The sequence below is a fragment of the Scleropages formosus genome, chromosome 22 (assembly GCF_900964775.1).
Source record: "Scleropages formosus chromosome 22, fSclFor1.1, whole genome shotgun sequence".
Lineage (NCBI taxonomy): Eukaryota > Metazoa > Chordata > Actinopteri > Osteoglossiformes > Osteoglossidae > Scleropages > Scleropages formosus.
The window spans coordinates 13,425,436-13,440,250 of NC_041827.1; the positions used below are offsets into that span (position 1 = coordinate 13,425,436).

At 43.5% G+C, this 14,815-nt stretch overlaps 1 protein-coding gene across 1 annotated transcript; it reads right to left on the reverse strand.

The window, feature by feature from the left end:
* Positions 1-397: 397 nt before the first annotated feature.
* On the reverse strand, positions 398-12,573 carry LOC108931111 (acid-sensing ion channel 1-like). Its single transcript, XM_018746713.1, has 3 exons — positions 12,134-12,573; positions 1,146-1,341; positions 398-570 (listed from the first exon to the last, which is right to left on the reverse strand). Exons 1-3 carry the CDS (start codon positions 12,493-12,495, stop codon positions 496-498), a joined length of 633 nt encoding a protein of 210 aa, XP_018602229.1. The 5' UTR covers positions 12,496-12,573; the 3' UTR covers positions 398-495.
* Positions 12,574-14,815: the final 2,242 nt, after the last annotated feature.

Sequence of the window (14,815 nt, forward strand, 5' to 3'; positions counted from 1 at the left end):
CCCATAGCGAATCATCTGCGGGAATTACTCTTTACACACCATTAGTGCTCTCTGCTGAGCTGTTTCTGTGGGGTTCAGGACATTGGTTTATCAGCAGAATGGAAACAGGGAGACATCAGCACATTACAGGAGGAGCACAGGACCTTGTGCTTCACCGGGCTGGAAAACACAGACAACTACACCCAGAGTGGGGTTTCACAATGAGAAGGGTCCCATCTCAGAGCCAAGGCTGAAATAAGTAGCATTAGGTTGCAGATCAGACCCAGGGGTTACAATCCAACCTCTCCAGCTGTAACACTGTAAGTAAAAGCCATCTTACAACTGCAATGGAATTATCTATCATACAGAAATATAGAAATAAGGAATATGCTTTGATCCGTTTCTAAATGTTGGCCGTAACAGAAATAAAGTTGCACAGAAGCTGAAATCTAGGTCATACATTTGCTTAGCCATGGGGTTCACAGAGAGCGAGAGCATCACTCCTTCGGTGGAACCTTACTCGCATGCCGGACATATCAGCACAAAACGATTATGCAGAACAGGAGTACAGCATTCCAAAGGTGCACTGCCCTGAAGATGTGAACAGATGTGCAAAGATCTTATTATTGTTGTTGTTGTTTTCATCCATCTGCCATTATCTACCTGGTCTTGTTCCTAATACAGAATATAAATATACATGTGCAGTATTTGTTTTGATTGAATTGTTGCTTTTTGCTTATACAATCCAACTCTGGCTAATTTAACTAATACAAGAGTTCATACTGGCTGTTTATTTCTTGCTATTTGTTTATTTGAATGGTTTAAATTTTTAGTGTGGAATTATCAAATTATGGTGCTTTGGGTCACGTGAGATTAAGGAGAACATAAACCACAACTTCACCCAGACTACTGGTAATTTTGTGTTTCTCTTAATTCAAGATGTAAACCGTCTGAAATCCTCATGTAAGCCAATATGCACAATCTACTGTAAATCATCATAAACACGGTATCACACATTGCAAATATGACAGAGTGTGCAGGCAGAATCAGCAAGTGTGCCAGGCCTTTCAGTGCACATCGCTGCACTGACCCAAGGATTCAGTCCCACCACATGCCAATTCCACAAAGTGTGATGAAACCAGGCGTTGGAGCAGCAGGTCACTCACCACGGTGAAGTCCTCCGCGCTGCACTCCACCCCACGGTAGCGGCAGGACAGCAGCATGTCCTTGATGTCATGGCCGGTGCGGTCGTAGAACTCACGCATGTTGAAGGGACGGGGCCTGAAGTTGTGGAAGTCTGCTTTTACTTTCAGTGTCTCCAAGACACTTTCCTCCACCAGGTGTGTGTCCCGGATCTCGTACCTGAGCGGAGAGAAAAGCCTCATTGTCATCGGCTCGTTTGGTTTAAGTTTCAGTCAATAAATATATTCACTCTCCCAGAAACACAAGTAAAACATTTTTTTTTCAATGTACAAAAGGAGAAAACAAAGATATTGGAAATTTTTGTTTAACAACACTTGCAGCTCTTGTAAATCGTAAACACTGGAAAATGACCTACTGAGAATCTTTTATTTCTGCATTAATTAAGATAAAATTCTGCTGGGTCTACATAATTCAAGTAAATGGATTAAGTGGTGACATTTTGTGTTATTTCACCAGACTCAGACTGACAGTTATTCATTTGTGGCACTGAGGAGAATTAATGGAAAGGGGACAGAGGGTCTTGAATAGAGGGAAGTGAAAAGCTCAGGTGTGTTAGAGCATTCCATTATTTTCATCCATCTGCCATTATCTGCCTGGTCTTATTCCTAAAAAATTACAGTAGACACCGTTGTTTCAGAAATCACACGTCCTATATTTTGTGGAATAAAAATGTAGCCAGCAATTTTAACAGATTGCCTGTCTTATATGTAGAAGAAAAAGGGTAGTGTGCTGTTACCTTTGCATTAATGGAAAGATGACACTGACTCGCAGAAATGGTCAGTGTCAACAGTGAGGCATGATGCTACAAGAGATTGATGAATAAATAATTATTGACAGTATTTTGCCCATCTACCTACTTATTTATGCGTTCGTAGCATGTGTCTATCCATTCATATTATAAGTGTGTCTATATGTATGTGGTGTACTGTATGTGAATTTCCCCCCTGGGATTAATAAGGTTTCATTAATTAATACATTCATTTATGTAACTAATGAATAATAGAGCCACCTTTTGCTTTCAGACAGAGCCAGTCTTTACTGGAATGCAGATATAAACATCCATGTATAGCAGACTATAGAACCATCTTAAAGAAGGAAAGCCACCAAGCCTTTGAGGGATGAAGCAGTTAAAGATCTACAGTCAAGAATCTCCCATAATTATTCAGCAATGTTTATATCCAGTGCTTAGGGTAGCCAGTGAATTTATTTGAGTTCATCCTCATATTCAGGAAACTATTCTGGCGTTGGAAATATGGACATTATAGGTCTGGAATATGGAAGTAACATGAGGAAGCAGATTTGCACATTACATCTGTTCATCTTAAAATGCTTCATTTTCCTTCAATATTATAAGGCTACACAGAGTAATCAGACCCAATGACTCCCATAATGTGGCTGTGCATGTCATTAGTGATCCACCATAATATTTTACAACTGGTAATAGACAATGCAGATTGAACACATCCTTTGTGTATAACATCCAGATAGAGGAGAAAAGAGTATAACACAAGTCATCACAATACTGTATATTTTGCAGGGATCCAGTTTTGTGCTTATTTCTCCAGGATATTTTTGTGCTCTTGCCTTGAAGTGGTTTCTGAATAACAGCTCTACCATAAATACTGTCAATCCTACAATATATAGGATTTGTTGAGAAAGAGGAACTTTAACAAAATCTGTTTAATGGTATTTTTGTATTGTGTGCAACTGGAAAAGCAACTAGCCTTCTATAAATAACTGCATTGGTGGTATTTGAAGCTGCCTGTAAGACCCGGTTCATTGTTAAACTGTTGATATGTGGTCCAATTGAACCAACAAATGTAGTCAGTAAAACTACCAGAGGCTCTTTAAAAACAACACTTAACCACTATTGTTTTAAACATATAAATCTCATAACATGAATAAATAAGACCGATGATCCGTTATTCACCCAGCATTGAATTTGCTCTGTTTAACAAAACAAAGTAAAGCTATTTAATTATATTTATACAGCTGTTTTCAAGGATGTGCAAATTTACTATAAATCATCCAGAGAGACATAACTACTCTTGGACAATGGTAAAGTTTTAAGCATAGCCTCTAACTGAGTAACAGGTAATATTAACTCATATCCATGTGAACTTATTGACCAGTGGGGGTTAGGCAGACATAATTTCACACAAAACAACTCTCACTCTTGAACTACTAGATATAAGCCAGACATTTTGCTTAAGAAATGGTACACTTCAGTTATATCCTTCATTTAATGAAGCAAGATCACTGTAGCACTCATTATGTATTTAGCAGCAATCATGGATGTTTGCTTGAGGGATTGTATTTCATATTATGGTACACCTTTTTAAAGCACTGAAAATAAAGTACAATGCAGCATCTTTGGTACTACACCTGACCCTTAGCCTATCTTGTCTGTGAGTAGGAGACATGCCCAGCTAGACACCATGTAACAGCATAGATTTGCCAGACCCAAGCTGTTAAAAACTCCACTTCCAGAAGCAAGTTGTTGCCTTTCAAAACTGCAATCCTTCTCCAAGGTCAAATCCAATGTGTCCATCACACATTGGGACACTTTTACATGTACTTCCTTGAGTAATAGTCACAGTTGTGCAGTAAAATTTTGAGTTAAAACTACTTTTAGTGTTGCATGAGCTCTGAGAAGGATTGAACTTAAACATCCAGCCATCTATCTACCCATCATCAATAATCACTTTCCCAATACAGGTTCATGATGGTCAGAAGCCCATTCTGGAAGGGCAAACACATACTCATTCACTTACACATGTACACATTATGGGCAATTCGGAACCACTAGTCCACCTAAAAAGTATATTCATGGACGTTGGGTGGAAACCAGAGCATTTGAAGGTAATATATGCGAACATGGAGAGAACATGCAAACTCTGCACTGGGTTGAAACCCATGTCTGAACCCACATTCTAGGAGCTGTGAGGCATCATTGCTACCTCCTTCATTGCTGTGCTGCTCACTGAACTCAAATGGTGCTTTTGGTGCTGATTTAACACTTCCTTTTTACCATATAAAAATACCTTAACTCTCACTGTTCCATGGTTTGTCATGTTCAGGGGGCAGGAATCAGTAAAACTTTGCAGCCTGATCAGTAGGTCCGTCTTGTCACCATATGGCACACAAAGCTGTGGATTGCCTGACGGTATCTAGCACTCCTGCTCTGGAGGTGCTCTCTGTGATAAGTGCAGCTCAGATAAAGGTAGCCTGAGCTGATCATGACTCCAGGGAAGACAACTTATCCTTAAGGAAGTTGAGTTGCTATGACAGTTTAAGTCTTACAACATTATATGTTTTTAAATGACCACTGTTAAGATGGTTTTGCATATAGATTAGAAATATAGAGGCTGTTTTGCAGTTATTTCCTTTCCATCTGCAAACTTTTCAAGAGACTTAACTGACCATACTAGCAGGTCTTCCATCAGAGGGCAGAGAAAACAAATGTTAATTCAGGGTGATGTTACGGCAGTGAAGCTCTCATGAGCTGGTGTGGCAAAGTGGTGATAAACGTTTGAAAGAGCGGTTATTTAACCAAACTGTAAGAGTTTGTCATAAGAGTACATCAAGCTCAGCCTTGAACACATTCTGAAACAGACTGTGGTTATCTGATCAAGGTAGAATTTTCACATCACAACATGCACAAACATACACCTTCATGCTGCAGCAGTTCACCTGTCAGTTGGCTTGTCACTGTACTTCCTGATTTATTTACGGAGCAAAAATCTTACTGAACGGGATGCAAAAATCAACATCATCTTGTTCGTTGAGTTTAGGGCTAAAAGAAAGCCTGGAGCTGTAGGAGCATCTCACTAAGGCAGAACGTAGACCTCACAGCTCCTCCAGTTGCCAACTTGACACAGTCTTGATCCTGACAACAAACTCAGTTGAATGGGACCCTCAGCTACCAAACTGCGTTCTTCATAAACACACAGCTACCAGGAGACTATTTAAGAGCAAGTCGAGTGCCACTGACTCACACCTCCCGGAGTATTTAACGAAAGCAGCTTTAGCGAAAGCAGATTCTTCAGCTTTAGTGATAGCAGATGCTGGTGCGACAATATGCGGGAATTATTTAATATCGGCCCGACACAACTCCCTGAAGCAATCAGAGCAAGTGCTTTCTATGGGTGAGGGAAGAGCTGCAATTAGATTATGGACCACAATCCTTTAAATTTCAGATGAGGGCTTAACAAATGAAGGAATAACAACATTGCTCCAATGCCTCGGGAAATATCATCCGTAAATAAAAACTAATTCTCATTTCTAAGTGGGACCGCAAAGTTAAAGTTTTACGAGACACTAAATTCATATGGCTCCGGCTCCTCTCAGCTTCCAACAACCCAACAACTTCAGCTTATATAAATTTTCTCTTGGCACAAATATCTTTGTTTTAATTTTTTGTGAACTTTCAATGTCTCACTCTTCATTCTGTTGGCAAGCCATCAAAAAGAAGAAACTATAACAAAAAACCATGTAGGTACCATTACCTGTCCTCATGTACTTGGAATCAAAATATCTGAAGGATGCCTTGAGTAGCATCTACAAAACACCCTTATTCCACACACTTCTAGAAAAAAAATCATTTTCAACTGCAAAATAGCCATTTTACAAACTGTCTGATCGTTAAAAAGAAAAAACCTTGCATCCAGACAGTCGAAAAGAACAAGATGAGTAACATCCCAAAAAGAACCCAGTTCCCTTGCGTGAAGCGCATAAGAACACAATCTTTACTTCCCAAACATGCCTGATGTGCTAGTTTGTCCTCCATGATCAAAGCCTCACTGTCCCTGGATCTTATTAAGCAGAAAACATCTTCTCTTTCCTCGCCAGTCCTGCATCTGCTAAAGTCTCACAAGAGGCAGAACATTTCTTCTGCTCTTTCCCTGAAAAGCTCTTCTATTTCTATACTTTTGTAATACAAAACACTATCAATCATTCCTTCCTCTTGTGTCACCCTCTGTGTTCGTATCGTTGCTTTCTCTCTGCTGCGCTCTACAAATCCACTACAAATCCAACACCAGACCCTGTGACATCCCTTTGCTGCAGGGCCATGCTTATGCCTTCCTGCTGCACAGTAAGCAGCAGAAAAATTCTGTGGCATAAAAATGACTTCCCATCATCTCTTCTTCCCATTGCTTTACATTTCTTCTCAAAGACTCAGCACCTTAAGTTACAATACCCATACCTATGTAGATACCTTCTATATGTAGGCCAACCTGTGCAACATACAGAAAAGGTGCTTTGAGACTAGTATTTGGTTAAAAAAGTATATACATATATACTATATACACACACACACTGCATTTATTTGTACCAATTGTTACCGCAGCAGTGTGATTCTAGAAAAGAGACAAAATGATTCAGGGTACAACGGATAGCAGATGACTTACGATGCTAGATGGTATTGACAGCTATATTGTGGCATGCAGCCTTGTGGGTTTGGATGGGGCGAAGGACGCAGAGGCAGCATTCATCTCGAACGTTTATTCGAACACCGGCACACAGGGAAATAATGCTCTCGGTCCGAGGACCCCCGTTTCCTGCAGGACCTCTGTCTCAAGCCAGCTTTCCCAGCCTGCCTAGCACCCCCAGGCTTTCTCCCAAAACACTGGTAGACACAGTCACCCCATCACTTTCCCCAGAAGTGCCCCCAATGGTTGCACACTTACATTCTACATTTTTCCCCACGATGCAACTATTTACATTGAACAGGTTTCCCGCCTAAACACAGTAACGTGGGTCGTTACGATATTAACATTCAGAAGAATGACCATATAGGCAAGCTTTTGGTATTAAGTGCAATAATGACACAATAAGATCTGCAGGGGTGGCTTATTCCCCAAATAGGACTCACAGTTGTACGATCTTCAAATCATTGACGATCCAGGTCAGAATGAACAGCAAGTAGTCATAGCTCACTGAAGATGATAACCCCCATTGTGACATACAGGGGAGCTTTTAAGCTTTAAGCAAAAAAAAAAAATGGGAGGGTGGAAGTGTACCACTAAACAGGGAACTGTAAAGTTAGCAGAGAGACATGGCCTCCCTCTGCTGCTTTGCGAAAGTAGACTGCTGTCCCTGGAGAGGTAATAATACCTGCCGGTCTCACAGGGCACCATCCTCCCTGCCTCAGTATGTTCGTTTAGTGCTTTATGTAATACAGCATCTATGAGACCCACATTTCAGCAGTAACACCCCTGGGTTGCACACTCAGCCAAATGGGGCTGAGGGTCGGAAAGCACTAGGGACTGTTTATCAGCTTGACAACAGTGAGGTTTCACAGACAGCACTAATTACACGCGGATAAAAGCTTGTTTATCACATGGCTTACGAGACACGAGTTAATTGCCTCTGCTTGTCATCCCTCCTTCTCTCTGATGTCCGCTCAGCCTGTCGGCAGCTTTGCGGGTCTCCGAGCTGCCCCTTAGACATGCCTTTCCTTTCATTTCCTGGATAGCAACATCTGCTTATGGAAAACAATGTTTTTTTAAATATGCTTTAACAAGAGGTTTAGACAGCGTTGCAATATTTCAGAAGCTGGCAATCCATTCCTTCAGTGACCAGAAACATCGTTTTCATGCCACTTTCACATATAATTGTATAATTATAGTACTTAATTCGGCCGAAACTCAGAGGGTTTCTTTCTAACTTACGATGTAGCTGCCTGGATGTAATCACGGATAAGCAGATCCGGGAAAGTTAATAAAGATAATGAAACAATGCAATAGAAGATGATGATGCTAGATATTTAATCAGTTTCCTTGCTGTGGTTTGTTGGACAAGCACAGAATTGGATACAAAAAGGATCCTGCCAAAGTACATATTAAAAAAAGCATTCTTGGGCGCACTGGGTCACAAAAAAAATTACATTTGACAATAAGTGGTCAGCCGGACTGTCATCTACAACACTTTTCTCCTTCCCTGCTAATAAGGAGCCAACTTGGGGTCAGAACCCCACACAGAGACACCTCAGGTTTGCTTCTCACATCTAGACAGTTGCGCAAGAAAAAGTGCCTTCTTCAGATGTGTGCATAAGGCAGACAGCATGTTCTTCTTACTGATTTATGTAGTCCATAAATAAGTAAGTAGTATATCTTGCATGTCTATAACATTTTCCACCGGAGTAATTGATTCATTGTGGTGAATTTGTTAATTATGTATGTTAAAACATCTTATATTTTACACCTGGAATGTCATCATGCCAACAAGCTGTCCCATGTAACACTCTCTCCTGTACAACTTTCTCACAGTGGATGGAGAGTAACCTATAAGGGCATGATCACTGGAGTTCTGCAGCCCTAACATCAACATCAGCCCTGCATCTATATTCTAAGGTCTGTTTTCAACAGTACTCTGATAAACTGGATGCTAAAGACATGCAATTTTTCTCTTCACTAAAGGTATGTGTATTTGTGACACACTAATATGTATTCAGGGGCAGGCTATCAGGGGTCCACAGCAGAGGAGCGCTATGGATCAATAAGCTAAAAATAACCGTAGGAGCACTGAGCACAGAACAGCTTATTCTACTCCTTACAGCACATACAACACACCCCTCCGTACACTTCGTGTAGTCTGTGTCGCTCTCTATTTTATGCAGCACCATAGTCCTGGAGGAACATGGTTTCATTTCACTGTGCACTGTACCAGCTGTATATGGCTGAAATGACAATGAAGCTTCTGACTGTATCCATACTTTCCTCTTCAACCTTTGTTCTTTCCTGCTATAGTATCAGAAAGGGCCAATTTCCTCTGTGGAGAAGGAAAAAAAAAAAAAAAACTGAAAAACTTAACTTTTGTCACATTTGCTCTTTTTTTAGATTGTACAAAGATTCTACAAGGACAATGAATGTCTGCTTTAACAATGACAACCTTCTTTTAAGATGAGAAAATGACAGTCATGTCATGAGAGCCCATCCTGCCTCAGTGAACATTTGACATGTAGCATCAGATACCAGAGAACAAGGAAATAATTGTTCAGCCTTGTGGTCTGAAGGTGGCTTGATCCAGCAAGACAGCACCATCGAGGTGGCTTTGAGGCTGAAAATCGTATAAGATGGCCATGTAAGCCATTACTCCGCAACTCCATTACCAGAACCTCTGCTGATCAACACATCAGCAAAAAGCAGAGGTTGACTGGCATAATATTACACAGTTCATGCCCTTTCAAAACAATTTTTTTCCTGCTCATCTTAAATTTATTGAAGGTGTAAGTTCCATTTAATTGATTAACAGAACAAAAATACATCCATTTGAGTTACACAAAATTGACTTTAGGAGGGGTTTCATTTAACACCATTCCTTTGACTTACAGGGAATTTCTTCCTATTTATGAGGACAACATTTGGATTTTGTGCACCTCCCAAAAGCTGAGAGCGATGGGATATTTACATGTAGTCATTTAGATACTTTTCTCCAAAGTGACAAACAATTAGTAAATGACACAATTATCCAAAGCAACTTGCAGCATTAAACAAGATTATTACTGGGAGTTTAGTGCTCCATCATCTACACAGCAGGAGAATAGGACACACACACACACACACTACAAGCAATTTAGAGTCACCAATTCATTGCAAACATGCCTTTAGAGTGAAAATACACTGACAGCTATTTATTGTCCAGCCTGGGCTCTTTTCAGCAGCAGCCTTGACTTTTCCAGGGTTACAGGTGACTTTCAAATTGTGTAAACTCCCCCCCAACTCTAAAACACCCATTGCTGTTTTTAATATAACAATAATGAACAGGTTGTGATCTTGGAAAGTTTGCCCTGGGTGAAATTAAGTGCTAACAACATCCTTCAAAATTCTACAATGCCAGATCCAAAGGTTACTTTCCCCAAAGCAGAAAAATTATCCCACCTTTATCACAACTCATAGAGAAGTAACAATGATGACCACCAATGCCCTGCTGGCCAAACTGTAGTGGCCCTGTCACCGGCATCAGCTGTCCACCCCAAGGCTTGGTCAAACTCAGAACAGAATGGAGCCCTAATTAGGATCCCCTTCGATCTCACAAGAGCACCTGGTGGGAGTTTGTCTGTCCAAAAGGCACTTTATGGCCAACAGGGGTCTTTCTTTTTTGTTTAATAAAAAAAAAAAAACTCCTGCAAAAGCTACTCTTGTCCAGAACGCTTTAAAAATAAACAAGAAAGAAAACTCAAGAACTCTGAGATTCTCATAGGACAAAATTCTATCTGCCAGACACTTCTTAAAGGGAGAATGTGTGTTTTAAACTCAGTTATGCCCCCACAAGAAGTGTTATCAAGGACAGCTGAATTAGATTGACCAGCGATCTGGCCTTAAGAGGTCTTCCAGGTGGCAGCAGGTGGTATAGTGATCAGTGCTGTCTCTGGAATTGTAAGTTGCAGGTTTGAATCTATCCAGCTGGTGCAATACCCTTGAGCAAGGGAATCACCCTAAAATGCAGTAGTAATAAAACACACAGCTGTATAAACACTTACGCAACTGTAAATAGCTGAATATTATAAGCGGCTTCAAAGAAAAGTGTCAGATAAACATATAAATGTAAATTTAGTGTAACTTCAACACATCAAAGGTGTCACAATATTTATCATCCAGCAGTTAGTGGCAGGAGTAAAGAAAAGACCTTATATGACTTCTTCCTCCTTCAGTTTGGCAGCAAGTTGTCTTCATTTTCACAGCAAGGGATTTACCACAACCAAAACACGGTACCTGAAGAGTGCATTCCTGCAGTTCTACACTATTTAAAGCTTATGGAAATGACGTCAATTGATTGAGATGCGCAGTCCATAACTGAATATTTGATGTGGGTTTAGATCAAAGGACCTTAAAACTGCCCCCAAACTTCTGCCATAAGATTTGCAAACAGAAAATCAGCACTTTCAGAATCACCGAGACATATAATAAAAGGGAATTAAACAAGCAACTTGGCTCAAAGAATCTGAGAATAAAGGGCACATCATCACCAACGCAAAAAAAAAAAAAAAAAAAAGTTTCTTAGAAGTACAGATTCTACAACAGCCCTGGAAACGCGTTCACATTAATCCATGGTGGAAAAATAATTTGAATTTAAGTTTGACTTGAAATAATATCGCTCAGCAGCAATGCGTAAATCGCATAGTTTATCATTTATGTGCAAAATCCAAGGCGCTCCGAACTGAACCACATGTCATCGGTTACAGTGCGGCTCTCTAACCTTTACGTGAGCAAAAGATACTTGTTACCTCTCAGGCTAGACTCATTCGTCCAAAGCGAGTTACATTGTAGTTATCTAATTAACTTCATAAGAATCTGCCCACCCATAAAGCAGAATATTGTCACTTTGACAACAGAGGACAGAAATACTTTTAAAGAGGTTAGGTAGTACAGGAGGGAGATTCAAAGCAGAAACTTTCAGAATAAGGTGACACTCCTAAACACACTCCGCAAGCTGCTCCCGCCGGTGTGACGCACAAGTTCATTTGAAATGTCTGTCTGACACATTGTCTGAAACCGCTTGTGCCAAGTGGGGTCGTGGCGAACCGGAGCCTAACCCGGCAACACAGGGCAGCAAGGCTGGAGGGGGAGGGGACACACCCAGGACGGGACGCCAGTCCGTCGCAAGGCACCCCAAGCGGGACTCGAACCCCAGACCCGCCAGAGAGCAGGCACAGACCTAACTCACTGCGCCGCTGCGCCACCGCGACCCCCCATTTGAAATGCTTTTTTTTTTTTTTAACTGAAATAGCCTTGCCGTAGATACACAGGTTTAAGGATTATATATTGGTTCTAGTAAACGTGGCGCAAATCGTCAATAAAAAATAACAGATGATTCCTTAGAAGCGCTGCGACACACAGTCCTGAAGCATCTCGAAGCGACTCTCGATGGGGTTAGGATAGGAACACCTCCGAAAAGTTGTCTGGGATGCCGTGTGTGTCCTGTCACACACACGCACACGCATACACACCTCCCGTTGAGCAGCGCCAGCAGCTCTCCCGCGTGGTACAGGTCGTTGCGCGTCACCCGGCTGAAGCGGAACGCGTTCAGGTTGCAGAAGGTGACCGAGGGGAAGATCATGGCCGAGATGAGCACCTCGTCCAGCTTCGTGACGTGGGGGTACTCGAAGTAAAACTGAATGCGGTCCACGCACACGTAGATGAGGAAGCTCAGCGAGCCCATGAAGAAGAGGATCCAGAGGCAGCGCTTGATGCAGATGCGCTGGTAGCTGAACATGTGCGAGATGCCGTGCAGCGTGGAGCGGCTCGCGAACACCTCGATGGGCACCGGCTGCTTACAGTCCACCTCCTCCGACTCCACTTTGAGGTCCATGGCGACTGTCAACAGTACAGACGCGCGCGCGCGCTCGCGCCACAGATGAAATCGCAAGAGCCGATGGAGGCAGAGTCTTTAAAGCCCGCACCCTCTCCACTCGGTCCACGCGGGTCCCAGTCCTAGAATGTCTGTGGGCTCTCCACAAGTCCACAGGTAGCCGTGTGACTTCCACGCATCACTTTCACTTCTTGTTACTCATCCGTCAAAAAAGACTTCGGGTTAATTAAAGAAGAAATCACAACAAGCTGTACGGTGGCTTTAGTTTAATCATCGCGACTTCCAGTTGATATCGTTTTTTGAGCAGCTGGGTCCACGAGCTGGGAGTGCGCACGAGCCCGGGCGGGCGGTCACTCGTGTTTGTTTAAACCCCCCCCCTTTGGAGCAGAAGAGCTTCCACGGCTTGATCCCACAGTACGCGGCTGGGGTGTCGGGGACTGAGGAACAGGGGCACTAACAGCATTCAGTGTGGAGGCAACAAAAGTAACTTCTACAAAGAAGCAAACACGGCATTCACTACACACACTGACTGTGTGTGAGTTCGCTACGTCGAGAAAATTATATCCCAGCAAGTCCACAATTCGCGGGTACAGTTGAGTTTACAGTTAAGACGGGCAGGGTGCTGTCCAGGAGGCCAGCTGTCAGTCTGGGGAAACAAGAAGAAGAAGAGGGAAAAATGAGGGAAGGAGGAAATCCAACGTGCTCGTGTCGCGGATCCTCTGCTAATAATTGTGCAAACTGAACTCGGGTTCAAACCGGGTTCGCGGAGGACACCAAGCCGTGGAGTCGCCGTGGAATCATCGTGCTTCCACCGACCAGCTCCCACATGATTCCCGGCTACGAACGATTTCGCAAGGATCAGAATTAGAAAGCAGCTCCGCTTGGCATCGCCGTGGCGTGACGCGCGGTCCACTGTCACATTGACATTCGCCCGTGTAAAATTCAGGGGACATTTAGGAGAAGCGATCCACGCGGGATCCCCTGGAGACGGAGCGCGAGCGCAGACGCCGGTGCGGTGGCCGGATTCCACAAGCCGATTCCGAGCGCCGTGAGCGCGCGCATTTGCAGCGCCGTGCGTTTGGTCGCTCGTGCGGTTGGGCTGATGGAGTTATTTCCTTTCACCGCACATAGTGAACGAGTCGCGGGTGAGAGCGGTCCTGCGCGGATGGTGGCTCTCGCTGTCCTCCTTCGCGTCCACGTTCGCCGCGTTCGCGTCTGCCGGAGCAGCGCCCGAGCGCGGAGGAGCCTGTGGAAAAGACCGCGCCGCGCGCTCCTCGGTTTCTCGTGCCGCGGTGACGCCTGTCAGTGTCAGCGAGGGGGAGGGGAGGCGATCGGAGGGGGTCAGAGACGCGAGTGGAGGAGCGCCGCGCGCCGTGGAGAGATGCCCCTTCTTATTGCTGACGTGAGCGCGCAGCGAGGTTAAGTGTCTGCGAGTGTAACGCGAGCCGCTCCGCTCCAAACGCCCTGACAAAGAGACACATAATAATCGCGGCACTGGGTTATTATTTCAATAATTTCATGCAATCCGTGTGTGATATTTAAACGGCTGTGTGTTGTGTGTGTGTAAGAGAGTTGAGTGGATGCCTGCTGCAGACAGACTGCTGTCCCACCTAGGATGTACCCTGCCTTGTCCCTTTAGTTTCTGGGATAGGCTCAGGACCACAGCGACATTGCAATGGACAAGCGTTTATTGACAATGAACTAATCCGTGTTTACAAATTTGATGATGAATTTCATGCTCACGGACAGCTGGCTGTACAGTAGGTAGTGTTCCTGCTTTTGGACCCAAAGGTCACAGGTTCGATTCCTGCCTCCTGCTGTAGTACCCTTGAGTAAGGTCCCTCCCCTAAATTGCTGCAGTAAAATGACCCAGCTGTATAAATGAGTAAAAAATTATAAGTAGCTTAACACTGTAAGTCACTTTGGAAAAAAGCATCAGCTGAATGAATGAATGTAATATGCTCAACTAGGTTAGATCCATTTTTGATAGAAAGCTGATATAGCCAAGTGCATACACATGTACGTTTACGTTACTTCATTTAGCAGTCGCTTTTCCCCAAAGCGATGTCCAGTGAACACCATGTAGCTTTATCAGCCCACACTTTATTCACCCAAGACCATTTACACTGCTATATACACTACTTGGGGGGGCGCGGTGGCGCAATCCTGCTCTCCGGTGGGTCTGGGGTTCGAGTCCCGCTTGGGGTGCCTTGTGGCGGACTGGCGTCCCGTCCTGGGTGTGTCCCCTCCCCCTCCAGCCTTATGCCCTGTGTTGCCAGGTTAGGCTCCGGTTCCCCGTGACCCCGTATGGGATGAGCGG